This window comes from Marmota monax, unplaced genomic scaffold (assembly GCF_021218885.2).
Source record: "Marmota monax isolate L192 unplaced genomic scaffold, Marmota_monax_Labrador192_F-V1.1 WCK01_AAM20220418_F8-fsc00145, whole genome shotgun sequence".
NCBI classification, from domain to species: Eukaryota; Metazoa; Chordata; class Mammalia; order Rodentia; family Sciuridae; genus Marmota; species Marmota monax.
Window position 1 is genome coordinate 1,393,703 of NW_026695201.1, and position 16,173 is coordinate 1,409,875.

The 16,173-nt window shown below is 39.5% G+C and overlaps 1 protein-coding gene across 5 annotated transcripts; it reads left to right on the forward strand.

Annotated features, from left to right (window-relative positions):
- Positions 1-2,741: 2,741 nt before the first annotated feature.
- Positions 2,742-15,809, forward strand: LOC124082557 (T-cell surface glycoprotein CD1a). 5 transcript variants are annotated; one of them, XM_046429005.2, is made up of 6 exons: positions 2,744-3,005; positions 9,824-10,078; positions 10,754-11,032; positions 11,220-11,363; positions 15,032-15,122; positions 15,296-15,809. In XM_046429005.2, exons 1-6 carry the CDS (start codon positions 2,945-2,947, stop codon positions 15,336-15,338), a joined length of 873 nt encoding a protein of 290 aa, XP_046284961.1. In that variant the 5' UTR covers positions 2,744-2,944; the 3' UTR covers positions 15,339-15,809. The 5 variants fall into 5 exon arrangements, with proteins under 5 accessions (XP_046284963.1, XP_046284961.1, XP_046284960.1 ...); XM_046429004.2 differs by having other exon boundaries at positions 2,748-3,002; positions 11,220-11,501; XM_046429003.2 differs by having other exon boundaries at positions 2,749-3,005; positions 11,220-11,501.
- The last annotated feature ends 364 nt before the right edge of the window (positions 15,810-16,173 follow it).

Consider the following 16,173-nt stretch of genomic DNA (forward strand, 5'->3'; position numbering starts at 1 on the left):
GGCTCACAACATTTTGGTCCCAGAACCTCATTCCTTATTTAGTTATTTTCCTCCCTCTCTTTCCTATCCAAATCCAACTATCTTCTCCTTGATTTCCACACCCCATGCTCAAGAGCAGTAGTCATATATTTTGTGTGATCCAGGGAAAAATGAAAATGTGGAGCCTTGTCCTAGTCATTCCAGCTTGCTATCACAGCATGCCACAGACTAAATGGTTTATAAACACTAGAATATTATTTTTCTGGAGTCTGGACAATTCAAGGTCATGGTATATTTGTTTTGTAGTGGGACCTGCATTTTGGTTCATCAAAGGCACCTTCAAAATATTTCTTCACATGGTGGAATGGTAATTTGGTCTCTCTGGGGTCCCTTTTCTAAGGCACTAATCTCATTTCTCAGGTTGAAACCACATGACCTAATCACCTCCCAAAGGCCCACCTCCTAACACCATCACATGGGTGGTTAGGATTCCAATATATGAATTTGAGGAAGACATAAAGATTCAGATCATAGCAGGTTTGTGTTCAAGAGATTGTGGAGGGAGTGTTTTTAAAGGTACTAAAATACAAAACTGCTGGGTTTCTGTTCTCGCAACTAAAAGGCTCAGGGGTCACTCCAGTTAAACTGGGCTAATTGGGCTGCACGAAATACCCACACAAGAGACAGAAATACCTCTTTCTTTGGGGTCACTGTGATGGCTCCTCTAACCTTAATGGTGGGGGGGAGAGAGAGAGAGAGAGAGAGCACACACACACACACACACACACACACACACACACACACACACACACACGCTGACCCATTTTATTGAGGAGAAGTTATTCAAATGAGGCAAGGGGTCAGGTTTCAGGGGGCTGAGTCTATCTTCATGATGTCCACTGTCAGCAGGTTGACTGACATCTGGGTAGGCTACACCCAAGGGCACAGTAAGAGAAGGGGACACACATAGGGCGCTTCCATGGAAGATTCTATCCTAAACAAGGCAAGGGATTATATTACAAAGGAACAGGTAATTATAGCTCCACCCATGGGGCTGTAGCAAGACACACCCAAGCAGGAGACACCAACCTTTGGACCCAAGAAGGGTGGGGATAGCCCTGCCACATTTCTGCAACTGAATGCCTCAGCACCCAGCCAGGGAGTGTGACTCAGTCACATGTAAGGTTGATCTTCCACACAAAACTTCTTCATTTCTATGAAAGATTATGTGTCTGTTTTTATTTAGTTTTCTAATATTGCAACCCTTTAGCACAAGGATACTGTCAGGATGATTCAAGGAACTCTTAGGCAACTTAGGGGTGGGGCTCACTTCATAATGACATGCAAGCTGCCCTGGCTGCCTCAATGATTTTATTGTTGCTACACTGAATGGGGAAGTTAATCTCTCTTTTCACCCTGATCACCTTGACACTTGGCACATGGGTAACCACTGAGAAATTAGAATAAAATTACATGGAGATGCATGTGATATTTGGAACAAGATTGAGCAACAGGCTCACACTTACAAGTTACAAAAAAAAAAAAAAAAAAAACTTGGTTCAGACTCTGGATGGGAGAGCTGCACCTATTTTCTGCCCACACACTGTTGGGTACATGTCCCATTCTCCCTTTATGCCTGCAAGGCAGGAGTTAGTGGCAGAGGCTGATGACAGAAAGGGCCTGCCCTGCAATGAGACCTGACCATGCAGTGGAGGCAGGATGGAGGTAGATAGGTTGAGTATAGAGTTGCCAAGGCCCCAGATAGTGGGGAGTAGGTGGAAGAGTGCTGCACATCCAGGTGAGATTGTGGTAGGCAGAACCCCACATAAACTGAAGAGGCTCCTATGAGCTCCTATGCAAATTTCATTGAACTTCTCTTATGAAACACAAATTCAATAAAATTACCATAAAATTCAAAGTGGTGATCACAGAGAATTAAATGTGTTACTGCACTGGCTGCATGTCCCTTGGATCCAGCCTTGGACACATGATTGACAGACTCATTAGTTGATACTATTATAGAGGACAATCATAGGGGCTCTGAAAAAGTAAATAAAGTAACCAGTGATGTCAGAGATATGAAGGTGTTGGAATGGGAGATAAGGTAGTAACGAGAACACAGGGGGGAATAATAAAAAATTATTGAAATAACAGAAAATGCTTAAAATTCTGGTTTCATTACCCAGCACTAAATTAAGTGCCCCTAGAGGTCAGGTGAATTTTCAGTGCCACGTAAGATTGTTCCATAGCAGTTGAAATAGGAGAAGATGAACAGGATGGATGTTTGTAACAATGAGAGAAGTTGAAAGACTATGCAGAGAGTCAGAATAGCTGGGGAAATGGGGAACTGAGTAGATGGTCAAGGTTTGGGGAGGGGCCACACTTTCTTTGTTGCAGGCAGGAGAGGTTTCTTGTCATAACCTGTTGACAATCTGTAGTTCCTGATCCAGCTGTAACAGTGGAGATGCTGAAAGAAAACACACACACACACACACAGCCAGTAGGAATGAGTACATCTTTATTTTTTTTTTCCTTCTTCTTTTATACAGCAAAAAAGAAACACATCCTCTCGGCAGCTTAATCTTTTCAAGCATGGATAAACATTCTCAGAATAACTTTGTTCATGGTCACAGTGTTCCATACTTCTTATTATCTAACTTATGGTTAATTATTTCCTGGCAAGCACACACACACACACACACACATATATACATTAAACTTGGCCAAACATTTTCTCTTATCTTCTTAAAACAGCAACAAGGACACAGTTCAAACTGTTCATAGTTTCTCACAGAACCCCTTTGTTTTGCTAAGCACAGCAAAATGACACTGTGTGCGTGAGTACACAGTTTCTGTCTTTTGGTTCAATAAGGAAGTCAGAAGAGAGGTCTGTGGAGTAGGTTTGTTTAGAACAGAAATCAAAGGTCAACTCTTCTGAGAGAAAGAAGTAGCATCTGGAAGTGACATGCTGTTTCTGCTACTTCCCTTGCTAGCTGCTCTCTTCCCAGGAGGCGACAGTGAAGGTGGTAAGAACTGGGGCAACTGACCAGGTGTGTGTGTGTGTGTGTGTGTGTGTGTGTGTGGTGGGGGGAGATGGTAGTTTCCCCTGCACATACCTGGAGAGAACGAGTGCCAAGTGGGTTCCATTCCGCATGTTCTTACTCAAGCCCTCTGTGCTCTCATGGAGGCTGTGGATACAGCATGGGACCCTGGGGGCCAGCAGATGTCAGCTAAGGAAACTGTAGCTCTCCATTTTTACAGATTCTGAGTCTTTCCACTGTGGCAACTTTCTTCCCCATGTTTTGTTAGACCAGGATGCAAGAAAAGACCACTGACTCCAATTAAAATCAAATTAAAGCAAGCTTATTATTTTGAACAGCCAGGCTGCCTCTCCCACCCAAAACTGCAAGAACAAGACAGCAGCAGCAGCTATCCTGCAGCCCAGCTTTATAGCCCAGAAAATTACACAAAGGGAGGTTACAGATAACAAAGGTCTGGCGAGCATAAAACTAATGGTAGTTTACATTTTTGCTGGCCCCGACATCAGAATTTATGAAGGTCATTAGAGCCTCAGAGAGGGTTGTTATCTGGCCAGGGAAGGCCAAGATTTGTGAGGCATCACTAAAGTTTCAGAGAGGGCTGCTATCTGGTCAGAGAGCCAGGCATGGTGAGTTCAAGGCACGGGCAGGCATTCTAAGCAAGTTCAGAATTTGCAGTAATTTATAGTAAAGCTGAAATTATCTTTTCATGGCTTTGTGGTGAGATGGCTCCCAGTTTTAGGAGAAAATCAGGTTGGGTCTATCATTTCCCCCTTTTCTTATGTGTCCCTTTCAAATCTTTGATAGGGTAGGGGAAGAGCACTGAGGGAATTTTAATCCCTCAGTTAACAGTCTCCAACTTTTTTTGAACTCACCCAAAGCTTGTCTCCCTGATTTGACCTGACTTATATAATTATTTATATTGACTGTCTATTTTTGGCTCCATTGTTGTAAGAAGAGGGGAGTCACTCATTTTGGCTTCTTCTGAGCTGAGAGGGGGTGATGTGAGTGGGCACAGAGTGAGGGACGTGAGTTTCCTTTTAGAAGTCAGTTCTGTTTGGAGTCTGGTTGGGGAAGAACAGGTTGTAAAGTCATCTGGGGATGGGTGCTTCTATGAGAGAAACAAAAACCATGAGTACTGAATAAATGTTGCAGCAGCTGGAACATGTCACTATATAGTAGAAGTCCTCTCACCAGGAGGTGTGACAGCTGAGAAGTTATATATATATATATATATATATATATATATATATATATATATATATATATATATATATATTTTTTTTTTTTTTTTAACCAGGAGAAGCTGTCTCCATAATAAGGCCAGAGTGGACAAGGCCTTTATATAGAAATGTAAATCTTTAACATTTTTAAAGTTATCAGGAATGTAAACACAACATTTAACTTTTAGTGTTACAGATGTCCTTTTCCATAAGATACAGTTTAATAACTTATTGTCATCTGATCTTGTAAAATCATTTTACTAGTATGACCTCTGTGTCTAATAGAGAAACCTTTAATTCTGTTACTCAGAGATGGATAATCATACTAGCAAACACCAAGCCTACCTGTGTAAGTTAGGAATATCTGTAGGCCTTAAACTAAAAACTACTCTGGCAGTTCCTCTTGATAGTCTCTTTTTATAGTTATCAGGCATTTTTGTCTGAGAATCCTTCTTTGTAGCCTCCAGTCTTACTTATTTTGGGGGGCTAACATAAGGTGTATACCTTAAATAATAATAATAATAATAATAATAATAATAATTATTATTATTATTATTATTATTATTATTTAAAATGCCCAGGAATGGCTGTGTTTGGTTTTAACTGTATTTGCTAAGTGTTTAAGATGAAGCAGTCAAACTGACTTTTGTTTCTATCTATTGTTAACAGTCAGCTAAGTTTTTATGGGAGTCATTCCTGGGGAGACTTGAGAGCAGATTCTCAGTTCTGCTAGTGCCATTTGTGCTAGGATGGGTCCAGGTCTTGCTTGATGATGTGGCTTCCCTCAGAAGCATCAGGGATGTCTCCCTTCTCTGATGACACTCCTCTTCATAGCAAATGCACTGATTGGCTTTCTCTTCTCCAATTGTCTCATTAATCTCCCTGATTGGGAGATTATGTGGCCCAGAGTTGCAAAGCTCTTTAGAGAAGTCCCCTGTTCCCTGGATTCAGACTGACTCAGAGGGCAAGAGCCAAATATTGTTTTTTCTGGCCCTTTTAATTTAACTTTAATTTTAAAACTTAATCTTAAACATCCAGCAAATAAATTTTAACAGCCTTATATTAAGAGTACTGGGCTTTAATGTCTATAACTTTACAATTATTTATCTTTTTTATTAATTGGGATCTGTAGTATCCTCTCTGTCTTATAGGTGATGGCTTATTATCTTAAATTAACCCAGGTTGTGTTCTTAAAGCAATACTTTCGTAAAACACTAACAGGGAATCTTTAGAGCATTTATAAGGAAATTACAAAATAAAATTAACAAGAGTAAAAACATTTAGTTCTTGTAATAGCTACCCTGAATTTTGGCTGAGTTATACATTACATCCCCTGTTTGATATCTTAGTAATCTTGACAGAAAAAAAAAAGAAACAAGTTTTGAACATAACTTTAAATGAACTAAAATCTGGCCTATGGCTTTTGTAGTCATTTTCACATGTAGTAAGATGGGACACAGAGCCTTATCTCAGGTAAGGCAGGGCTCTTTATAAATCTTAAATGTTCTAGTTCTAAAACTGATCTTTGCTTTTTAAATATCATTTTACAAAGTTTACATAAATTGTTTGAGGTCACATGAACATTAGCTAACACCATATGATATCACATTTAAAACATGAATTAAAGAAAGGCTGAAAGTTTTTAACCTTTTGTGGAAAGATAGCAAAATACTTTGTGCTTTACAACATTAACCTTTACATAGATTAGGCTCTCATTAACTTAAAAATACATTTAAATTGTTTCCAAATGTAAAAAGTAATATAAAACTTTACATATCTTATTGATAACAGGTAAATAAATCTCCAATATATTTTTTACCATACAACTTTAGAACACCAGCTTGACATAATGTTCTTTTAAAGCTTCTACCTTACGGACTTGTACACCTGGAAGATATGAACACATTAATAGCACCACAATTACATTGATATTTTTATATTAGCCAAATTGAGTTCTTAAATAAATGATAGTACAATGCTCTAAAATAACAGTTCTTATTTAACCAGTTGTTTAATTTTTATGATTGCTTGCTCTAGAAAAAAATAAAACTTAATAAACACAATGTTATGGGTAAACTTATGTTTTAAGAAATTGTTGTCTTTTTAACACATGACTGATTGTAAAAACAAACTTATACAGACCTTAGTAAATCAATCAGATATCTAACAAAAGTACTCATGAATGAGTAATCCCATATCAAATTTACTTTACTTATTTTATCAAAATATTAGGAAAAAGTGTTGAACAGTGTTAACTATTTTTTCTTGTTGAAGGAAAAGTCCTAGAACCAAAGCATATTAGAAATTTTATAGACATTAATATTTTATTAGTTTTTTTTAACAACTTATAAGCTTAAATATAAAGACATTATTTTTATCTGTTTATCCAATTTAAATTGAACCATTTAAATCACGTGAATTAAAGATCTTTGGATCCATTTAAAAATTTTTTATGAGCACTCTTTATATATGTTAATTTGTATATCATATATATGATATACATACATATGTACATGTAGACATACAACACATAACGCAAGTGTGCACACATAACATGATAGTAAAGGCTTTATAGCTTTTCCCAGGTGAACTCTCCATTGCAATGTTTTAAAAACTCCACCTAGGTCTGTAGGATCAAAATCATGAGCTCAAAAAATATAGAATCTAAGAAAAAAACAAGAGTCCTAGAAAAAAATGACCGGCCAGTAATTAGTAAATACCATACAATTTACCTTTTTTTTTTTTTTTTTGTCCTTAGGCCTCAGATCAGTCTCCTACTGAGCTCGCAGGCTTCTTTCATTTTCATTTCAACATAAATCCTGGCTAAAGTCAGGAAGGAGCAGGGAAAACTGCTATTCTGGGCAGACACCTCATGCCTAAGGCATTTTAACCATAAGACATAATTTTCAGGTTTGGATGTTGAAAATTATGATACAAGCTTAAGATACAATTCACAAAATTTTATACCTTTATATCTTGTTTTGTCAAAGGACAAATTTTTTCTTACACTAGAAAAACTTTCTCACACACAACTGAAAATAGGATCTTACTTGGTAATATAAAATCTATCATGAGAAGAACTCCCTTCAGGATCATTAAGCTACTTTTTTGCTCTAAAGTTCCTAAAGACAACCATACACTACCATTTATATCCAAAATTAAGCTTTAAAAATTTCAAGACTGTCACTATTCAATGCCATTTTAATAAGCCAGACCAACCTCCAATCTAACACTTCCTTTCCCAAGTCCTACTCACTGAGGGGAACAGATACATGCCATACTATGATTTACTATCCTTGTCCAAATTAACACACTGGTACACCTAGTGACATCTTCACAGGCTACCCAATTCAAAAATTGGTGGAAAAAAACCTGAATGATTGGGAGTTACTTTCCAACTTGGAAGTAGAGTTCTTTAGTTTTCCATCCTAAGTATTTAAGTTCTCTGGCATGAATTATCTGAAATCATAAACTAAACAATTACCTAAACCCAACTTTTAACTGCAAGATTGTGGAATGCTTCAAAAACCCATTCAAATACCAGATTGTTACAATAAAACATCATCTTTTAGACACACATTCAACCAAGATCATTCCCAAGAAACAATTTATAATATCAACACATTATTGCACATGTCTTAAAGGGCCAGAAACAAAGACACAGGACAGACAGACAGAAAGGAGCTCCAGACTATGGCTGACAGACAGAAACCTTCAAAACAGAGCAGATAAGAGAAAAATCTCCTACACCAGTGGCACCATAGATGTCCCTACAAGGGGACCAGATGTTTTCACAGAGGGGCAAACTGAAAGTAAAATCAAGGATCTCAGTGGTGACTTTATTGCATTTAGTGTCCCCTTTTTCTTTTTCTCTTTTGTTTTAAGTAGATAGAGGTGGTATAATCCTTACAGTGCAGAGAAGGTAGGCGGGAATTCCCCGAAGAAACAGGGCTCTGGCAGCTACTGGGAGTCCCTCAGTCCCTCCTTTTACTTACAAGATTAGCTCCTCTGTTCCACCCCAGGCATGCTCCATATCTCCTAACGTTTCAGTAGTCAGCTCTCAAAATGTTCCCCGGGCTCCTTTAGAGCTCCCTCTGAGGTGTCAAAATTTGTAACTGAAAGTTCCATTCCTGACCTTGAAGCCCATTAATGCCAATTTAATAATGAGGACTGGGTTTTGAGAAAAAGAAAAAGGGAGGTTTATTGCTTTGCTAACAAAGGAGAAACACAGGGGACTCTGCCCCAAAGGTTGTGACTCTCTTGATCTGGAGGGACAAGGGGTTTTAAAGGCATTTCACTTGTTAATCTGGGAGATACTCAGTTCTTAGATCCCCAGCAGGCATTGCCCTCTGCAATGGGTGTGCTCCAGGCAGCCAACGAGGGGCTTCTCTCATCCTGCTTAACAAAGGGGGGTAAAGTTCATCGCAGTTCCTTAAAACACAGTCCAAAGGGGTGTCAGACTTGCTTGATTTATTACCCATTTTCAGGTCCAGTATCCTTAAGTTTTTAACCACAGAAGTCACACAACAAAAGGCAAACAAACACACAAACAAGAAAACAGAAACTCGGTGCCAAAACAGAAAAACAGAGGAGCAGTGCAAAGTCTTGCTAAAGCTCCCCGGGTAGGAGCTCATGAGTGCCCATCGGCACCTCTCTACCCTTCCAGAGGAATTCCCTACAGAACAGAACAGAGGGCAGAATGACTCATTACTGACCTGGACAAGAGTATATGTGAGCCTCGCCAGGCCACCTCTCTGTCTTCAGAAGAGATCTCCCTTAACCGGATACCAGATGTTATAAAGGCACCACTTACCTATGGAGGCCTCCTCCACCAGATGCTTGCTGATAGTTTTAGTGCGGCAGTTCACTGCAGTGCTCCGGGACTGAGGCTCACTCCAGGCCTTGGATCCTCTCAAGGTGCACACCCCCTAGAGTGGCTCTCCAGCCCCGAGCCCTGGAGCGAAGGCCAGCTTTAGAATTTCCAGCAGTCTGGTCTTGTGGTCTGGTCTGGCAGGGTCATCTCACTGGGGAACACCAAAATATTAGACCAGGACACAAGAAAAGACCACTGACTCCAATTAAAATCAAATTAAAGCAAGCTTATTATTTTGACCTGCTGGGCTGCCTCTCCCACCCAAAACCGTGGGAACAAGACAGCAGCAGCAGCTTTCCTGCAGCTAAGCTTTATAGCCCATAAAGTTACACAAAGGGGGGTTACAGATAACAAAGGTCTGACGAGCATGACATTTTTGCTGGCCCAGGCGTAAGAATTTATGAAGGTCACTAGAGCCTCAGAGAGGGTTGTTATCTGGCCAGGGAAGGCCAAGATTTATGAGGCATCACTGAAGTTTCAGAGAAGGCTGCTATCTGGTCAGAGAGAGCCAGGCATGGGTGAGTTCAAGGCATGGGCAGGCATTCCAAGCACGTTCAAAATTTACAGTAATTTATAGTAAAGCTGAAATTATCTTTTCATGGCTTTGTGGTGAGATGGCTCCCAATTTTAAGAAAAGATCAGGTTGTGTCTATCAGTTTCTTCCTTGCAGTGTTTGATTTCTACCCATTCTATCTATTCTTTTGCCACAGGGTTTGAGGAGCCTGTCTCCTTTTATGTCATCCAGACATCATCCTTTCACAACCATACCTGGAAACATCTGGGCTCAGGCTGGTTGGGGGAGCTGCAGACACACAGATGGAACAGCAGCTCGGGTGCCATCATTTTCCTGTATCCCTGGTCCAGGGGCAACTTCAGTAATAATGAGTTGATGGATCTGGAAAAGTTTTTCCACACATACTTCACTAATCATCAGGGATTTTACATTTCTCAATTAATGTTTAAAGGTGAGTTTAGTTCCCTTGCTGAGGAGAAGGAAGGGATGAGGGTAGGGGCATCTCAGTGAACTTTTGATTACTCAGGGAACAGCCTTCTCTGCTCTGATTCCAATTCCACTCTCTTCAGCATAAGACTGCAGTCACACCCTGGCCAAGTGCTATAAGCCAAAACCTGATTCTTCAAAAACCTTCAGTTTTTCCCCTATTGAACTGCTCTCTCATTGACTGCAGGGCTGTGTTTTATTATCTCTTCTCAGGGCATCTAGTGGCCACCCTTTTCCCCAGTCTTCAACCACGTACCCTCAGCTTCCTCATTCATTGGTTGACTCCTTGAAGTATTATTTTCTCTTCCATTTAATCTCTTCTGTCATCCCTGTCTAAACCCTTAAAGTAACCATGGATACTTTCCTCCTGGTTTGTTACAGTCTCTGCTCTCTTGCATCAAGTCCTTCACCCCCACACCATCACTATCACCTTTGAACAATTCCCTCCCTTCCTCATATTATCATCTCTTCCTCCATCTCCAGCTCTGACCAGTTCTTGTTACTGTGAACCTCTGATCAAAGCACACTTGGCTCCCTTCCCTTAAGCTCCCCAAACTCTCTTCTGCATCTATTCTCTTTGGCTTCTGCTCATTTCATTTTCTTATTTTTCTCCTCTAATTCATTACTCCTCTTCCCCCAGATTCCTTTGATCTACAGGTTATACTAGGCTGTGAACTGCATTCTGGGAAGGATTTTGTAGGCTTCCTTCAGATAGCAATCCAAGGATTTGAGTTCATGAGCTTTCAGAATGAAACATTCTTTCCATCCCCAAAGGGTGGGGAAAAAGCCCAGAAAGCCTGCCTACTACTCAATCTCAGCCCAGCCTTCAAACATACGATACATAAGCTCATCAGTGACATCTTCCCACGTTTCACCTTGGGTCTCCTTGATGCAGGGAAGACTTATCTCCAGCGACAAGGTCAGTCTTATACTCCATCTCAAAGAATTTTTCTATGTTTAAGTCAAATTCAGGATAAAAAGAGAAATGGATAATGAGTGACATTTCCAGAAGTGGGAACGATGTGTCTTGGTAGTCTTACATGGAGTTCTGAATGTCACAGCCAAGGTTAGAGTCTGTGTCTAGATGCCTTTTCTGTTCTTTGCAGTGAAGCCTGAGGCCTGGCTGTCCAGTGGCCCCAGTCCTGAGCCTGGCCATCTGCTGCTGGTGTGCCATGTGTCTGGATTCTACCCAAAGCCTGTGTGGGTGATGTGGATGCAAGGTGAACAGGAGCAGCAGGGCACTCAGAGAGGTGACTTCCTGCCCAATGCTGATGGCACGTGGTATCTCCAAGCAACCCTGGATGTGGCAGTTGGGGAGGCAGCTGGCCTGGCCTGCAGGGTGAAGCACAGCAGCCTAGGAGGGCAGGACCTCGTCCTATACTGGGGTGGTAAGAGATGTGGACCCAGGATCCAGAAGGAAGGAGGGGATCTTATAGCAGAGCATGAGGACCAGCTAAAAAATGGGATTTACAAATTCCAGACCCCAAAAGAAGACAAATATGTAATTCAAAGAATGGAAGAATTTTAAATGATAGATCTGTAGATCAGAAAGATGTAGGATAGAAGAAGGATTCATCTCTGAAAAGAGATGAGATAAAAATAGGAAAAATGATTTGTGAGGTAGACAGTCAAGAAAAATAGTACAATGAGGGTCTCCTTCCTTTACCATGCAATTTCCCTTCTCTCTCTCTTTCCCTCCCCCCTCTCATCCCTGTTTAGTGGTGATCTTCTCATGCTCTTCCTCTCTATTCTGTTCTTAGTTGCTCTCCTTATATCAAAGAAGACATTTGGCATTTATTTTTTAGGGATTGGCTAGCTTCACTTAGCATAATCTGCTCTAGTGTCATCCATTTCCCTGAAAATTCCATGATTTTGTCATTTTTTAGTGCAGAGTAATACTCCATTGTGTATAAATGCCACATTTTTTTATCCATTCATCTATTGAAGGGCATCTAGGTTGGTTCCACAGTCTAGCTATTGTGAATTGTGCTGCTATGAACATTGTTGTAGCAGTGTCTCTATAGCACGCTCTTTTAAGGTCTTTAGGGAATAGTCCGAGAAGGGGAATAGCTGGTCAAATGGTGGTTCCATTCCCAGCCTTCCAAGGAATCTCCATACTGCTTTCCAAATTGGCTGCACCAATCTGCAGTCCCACCAGCAATGTACAAGTGTACCCTTTTCCCCACATCCTCACCAGCACTTGTTGTTGTTTGACTTCATAATGGCTGCCAATCTCACTGGAGTGAGATGGTATCTTAGGGTGGTTTTGATTTGCATTTCTCTGACTGCTAGAGATGGTGAGCATTTTTTCATGTACTTGTTGATTGATTGTATGTCCTCCTCTGAGAAGTGTCTGTTCAGGTCCTTGGCCCATTTGTTGATTGGGTTATTTGTTATCTTATTGTTTAATTTTTTGAGTTCTTTGTATACTCTGGATATTAGGGCTCTATCTGAAGTGTGAGGAGTAAAAATTTGTTCACATGATGTAGGCTCCCTATTTACCTCTCTTATTGTTTCTCTTGCTGAGAAAACGCTTTTTAGTTTAAGTAAGTCCCATTTGTTGATTCTTGTTATTAACTCTTGTGCTATGGGTGTTCTATTAAGGAATTTGGAGCCCGACCCCACAGTCTGTAGGTCGGAGCCAACTTTTTTTCTATCAGACGCAGAGTCTCTGATTTGATATCAAGCTCCTTGATCCATTTTGAGTTAACTTTTGTGCATGGTGAGAGAAAGGGATTCAGTTTCATTTTGTTGCATATGGATTTCCAGTTTTCCCAGCACCATTTGTTGAAGATGCTATCCTTCCTCCATTGCATGCTTTTAGCCCCTTTATCAAATATAAGATAGTTGTAACTTTGTGGATTAGACTCTGTGTCCTCTATTCTGTACCATTGGTCCACCCGCCTGTTTTGGTACCAGTACCATGCTGTTTTTGTTACTATTGCTCTGTAGTATAGTTTGAAATCTGGTATCGCTATGCCGCCTGATTCACACTTCCTGCTTAGAGTTGCTTTTGCTATTCTGGGTCTTTTATTTTTCCATATGAATTTCATGATTGTTTTATCTATTTCTACAAGAAATATCATTGGGATTTTGATTGGCATTGCATTGAACCTATAGAGAACTCTTGGTAATATCGCCATTTTGATGATGTTAGTTCTGCCTATCCATGAACAGGGTATATTTTTCCATCTTCTAAGATCTTCTATTTCTCTCTTTAGGGTTTTGTAGTTTTCATTGTATAAGTCTTTCTCCTCTTTTGTTAGGTTGATTCCCAAGTATTTTATTTTTTTGAGGATATTGTGAATGGGGTGTTTTTCCTCATTTCCATTTCAGAAGTTTTGTTACTGATATACACGAATGCCTTTGATTTATGCGTGTTGATTTTGTATCCTGCCACTTTGCTGAATTCATTTATTAATTCTAGTAGTTTCTTTGTAGACCCTTTTGGGTCTTCTAGGTATAGAATCTTGTCAACTGCAAATAGTGATAATTTAAGTTCTTCTTTTCCTATTTTTATGCCTTTAATTTCTTTCACCTGTCTAATTGCTCTGGCCAGTGTTTTGAGGACTATATTGAATAGAAGTGGTGATCTGTCTTGTTCCAGATTTTAGAGGGAATGCCTTCAGTTTTTCTCCATTCAGCATGATGCTAGCCTGAGGCTTAGCATAGATAGCTTTTACAATGTTGAGGTAAGTTCCTGTTATCCCTAGTTTTTCTAGTGTTTTGAACATAAAGGGATGCTGTACTTTGTTGAATGCTTTTTCTGCATCTATTGAGATGATCATATGGTTCTTATCTTTGAGTCTATTGATGTGGTGAATAACATTTATTGATTTCCGTATATTGAACCATCCTTGCATCCCAGGGATGAATCCTACTTGATCATGGTGCACCATTTTTTTGATGTGTTTTTGAATCCAATTCACCAGAATTTTATTGAGGATTTTTGCATCTAGGTTCATTAGAGATATTGGTCTGTAGTTTTCTTTCTTTGAGGTGTCTTTGTCTGGTTTCGGAATCAGGGTGATGTTGGCCTCATAGAATGAATTTGGAAGGGCTCCCTCTTTTTCTATTTCCTGAAATAACTTGAAAAGTATTGGTTTTATTTCTTCTTTAAAGGTTTTGTAAAACTCCGCTGTATACCCATCCGGTCCTGGGCTTTTCTTGGTTGGTAGTCCATTGATTGCTTCTTCTATTTCATCCATTGAAATTGGTCTGTTCAAATTGTGTGTATCCTCCTGATTCAGTCTGGGCAAATCATATGACTTAAGAAATTTATCGATGTCTTCACTATCTTCTATTTTATTGGAGTATAGGGTTTCAAAATAATTTCTAATTGTCTTCTGTATTTCTGTAGCATCTGTTGTGATATTTCCTTTTTCATCTCGTATGTTAGTAATTTGAGTTCTCTCTCTTCTTCTCTTTGTTAGCATGGCTAAGGGTCTGTTGATCTTATTTATTTTTTCAATGAACCAACTTTTAGTTTTGTCAATTTTTTCAATAGTTTCTTTCGTTTCAATTTCGTTGATTTCCACTCTGATTTTAATTATTTCTTGCCTTCTGCTATATTTGCTTGGAGGGAGGGGGGGAGGGGGGACAGTAGATGTTAGGAAAGGCAGCAGAATACAACATACACTAGTATGACAGTAGGTAAAAAAGTGGATGTGTAACCGATGTGAATCTGCATTATGTATATAGGGTAAAAATGGGAGTTCATAATCTGCTTGAATCAAATGTATGAAATATGATATGTCAAGAACTTTGCAATGTTTTGAACAACTAATTTAAAAAATGAATCAAAATCAGCTTTAAAAAAAAGAAAAATAGTACAGGTTAATAAAGCAAATGGGGAGTGCATGGGGTATAATGGGAAATGGATTGGAAACAACATTCTGGTGTCCACTTGAATCTGCAGCACCTCATAGACCCCTGGGCTTGGTCTTCTTGGCAGTGATAGTGGCCCTGGCTCTTCTGACAGGTCTTGGATTTTGGTTGAGGAAATACTGGTGAGTTCTTTGCATTCTTCTTTCCTGTCCCTCATCCCCAATGGTCTTCTTTTCTGTTTTGTCTTTTCCCTCACTTTTTCTTCTCCCCTCAACCCCATTTCCATTTTCTGCTCAGTTCTCACCTCCACCTTATGAAAGTCTGTTATTTCTCTGTTCTCATTTGGTTCATTTAGGACACACCGTGAAGCTCCCAGCAGTGCTTTCCTTTTGAAGTGAGGACCCAGCTACCCAGGTGCCCAGTCTACACCTTAACACCACATGCAGATGACATAATTTCAACTCTCTTTGAAAACCTTTGTAATTCATTTTCATTCCATGATCTGTTACCAATATATGCTCAATGTAATCTTGCAGGATTTGTTGTTCTAACCTGGTTTGTGGGGTTTTAACTCTGAATGGAATAAGGTGTTAGAATTATCTTCCTGGTAGATACATTGGATCATTAGATGCATTTCAGATATAACATCCTCCAGAGTTCTCTCCTTGATTCACAGTGCAAAGTGTCTGTCCTCTGTTTCCCCACATTTCAACTTTAACACCCATATCCTAGCTTCTGTGGCAGTTGTGTAGGTTAATTTCTTCTTTTAAGTTTGAGAGCAAAGCACATGCTTTTTAAGTGTCTGTATCCCTGGTGAAGCATCTTGCCTGCATGTAACATGTTGTCAATAAAAATAATTGTTGAATTTAGGTAGGTTTGTATTTGTTTTTAATTATCTGCCTTCCTGACACCTGTGTTGTAGTTGACATATTTGATGCTTGATTTAAAATTCTTGGTTGGCCTGGAGACTTAATGCTTTCTTAGTTCTATAGTTTTTTCCAAGTCTCTGAGAAGAAATGCAGTTTTGCCTCTTACCAATTCTGTTACTCAATTTTAGGATAATATTAGCATGAAATGTTTGTTCCCAGTTCTTCAAACTAAAAGAGCAAGGAAGGATGAAGGTCCTCCATATTCAATGTGGTTTATGGTCAAACATAAGATTTATTACATTGGAGTTTGGTAGAAATGTAGACTCTGTGGCCTGATTTCAGACTTACTGAATTATAACTTTCA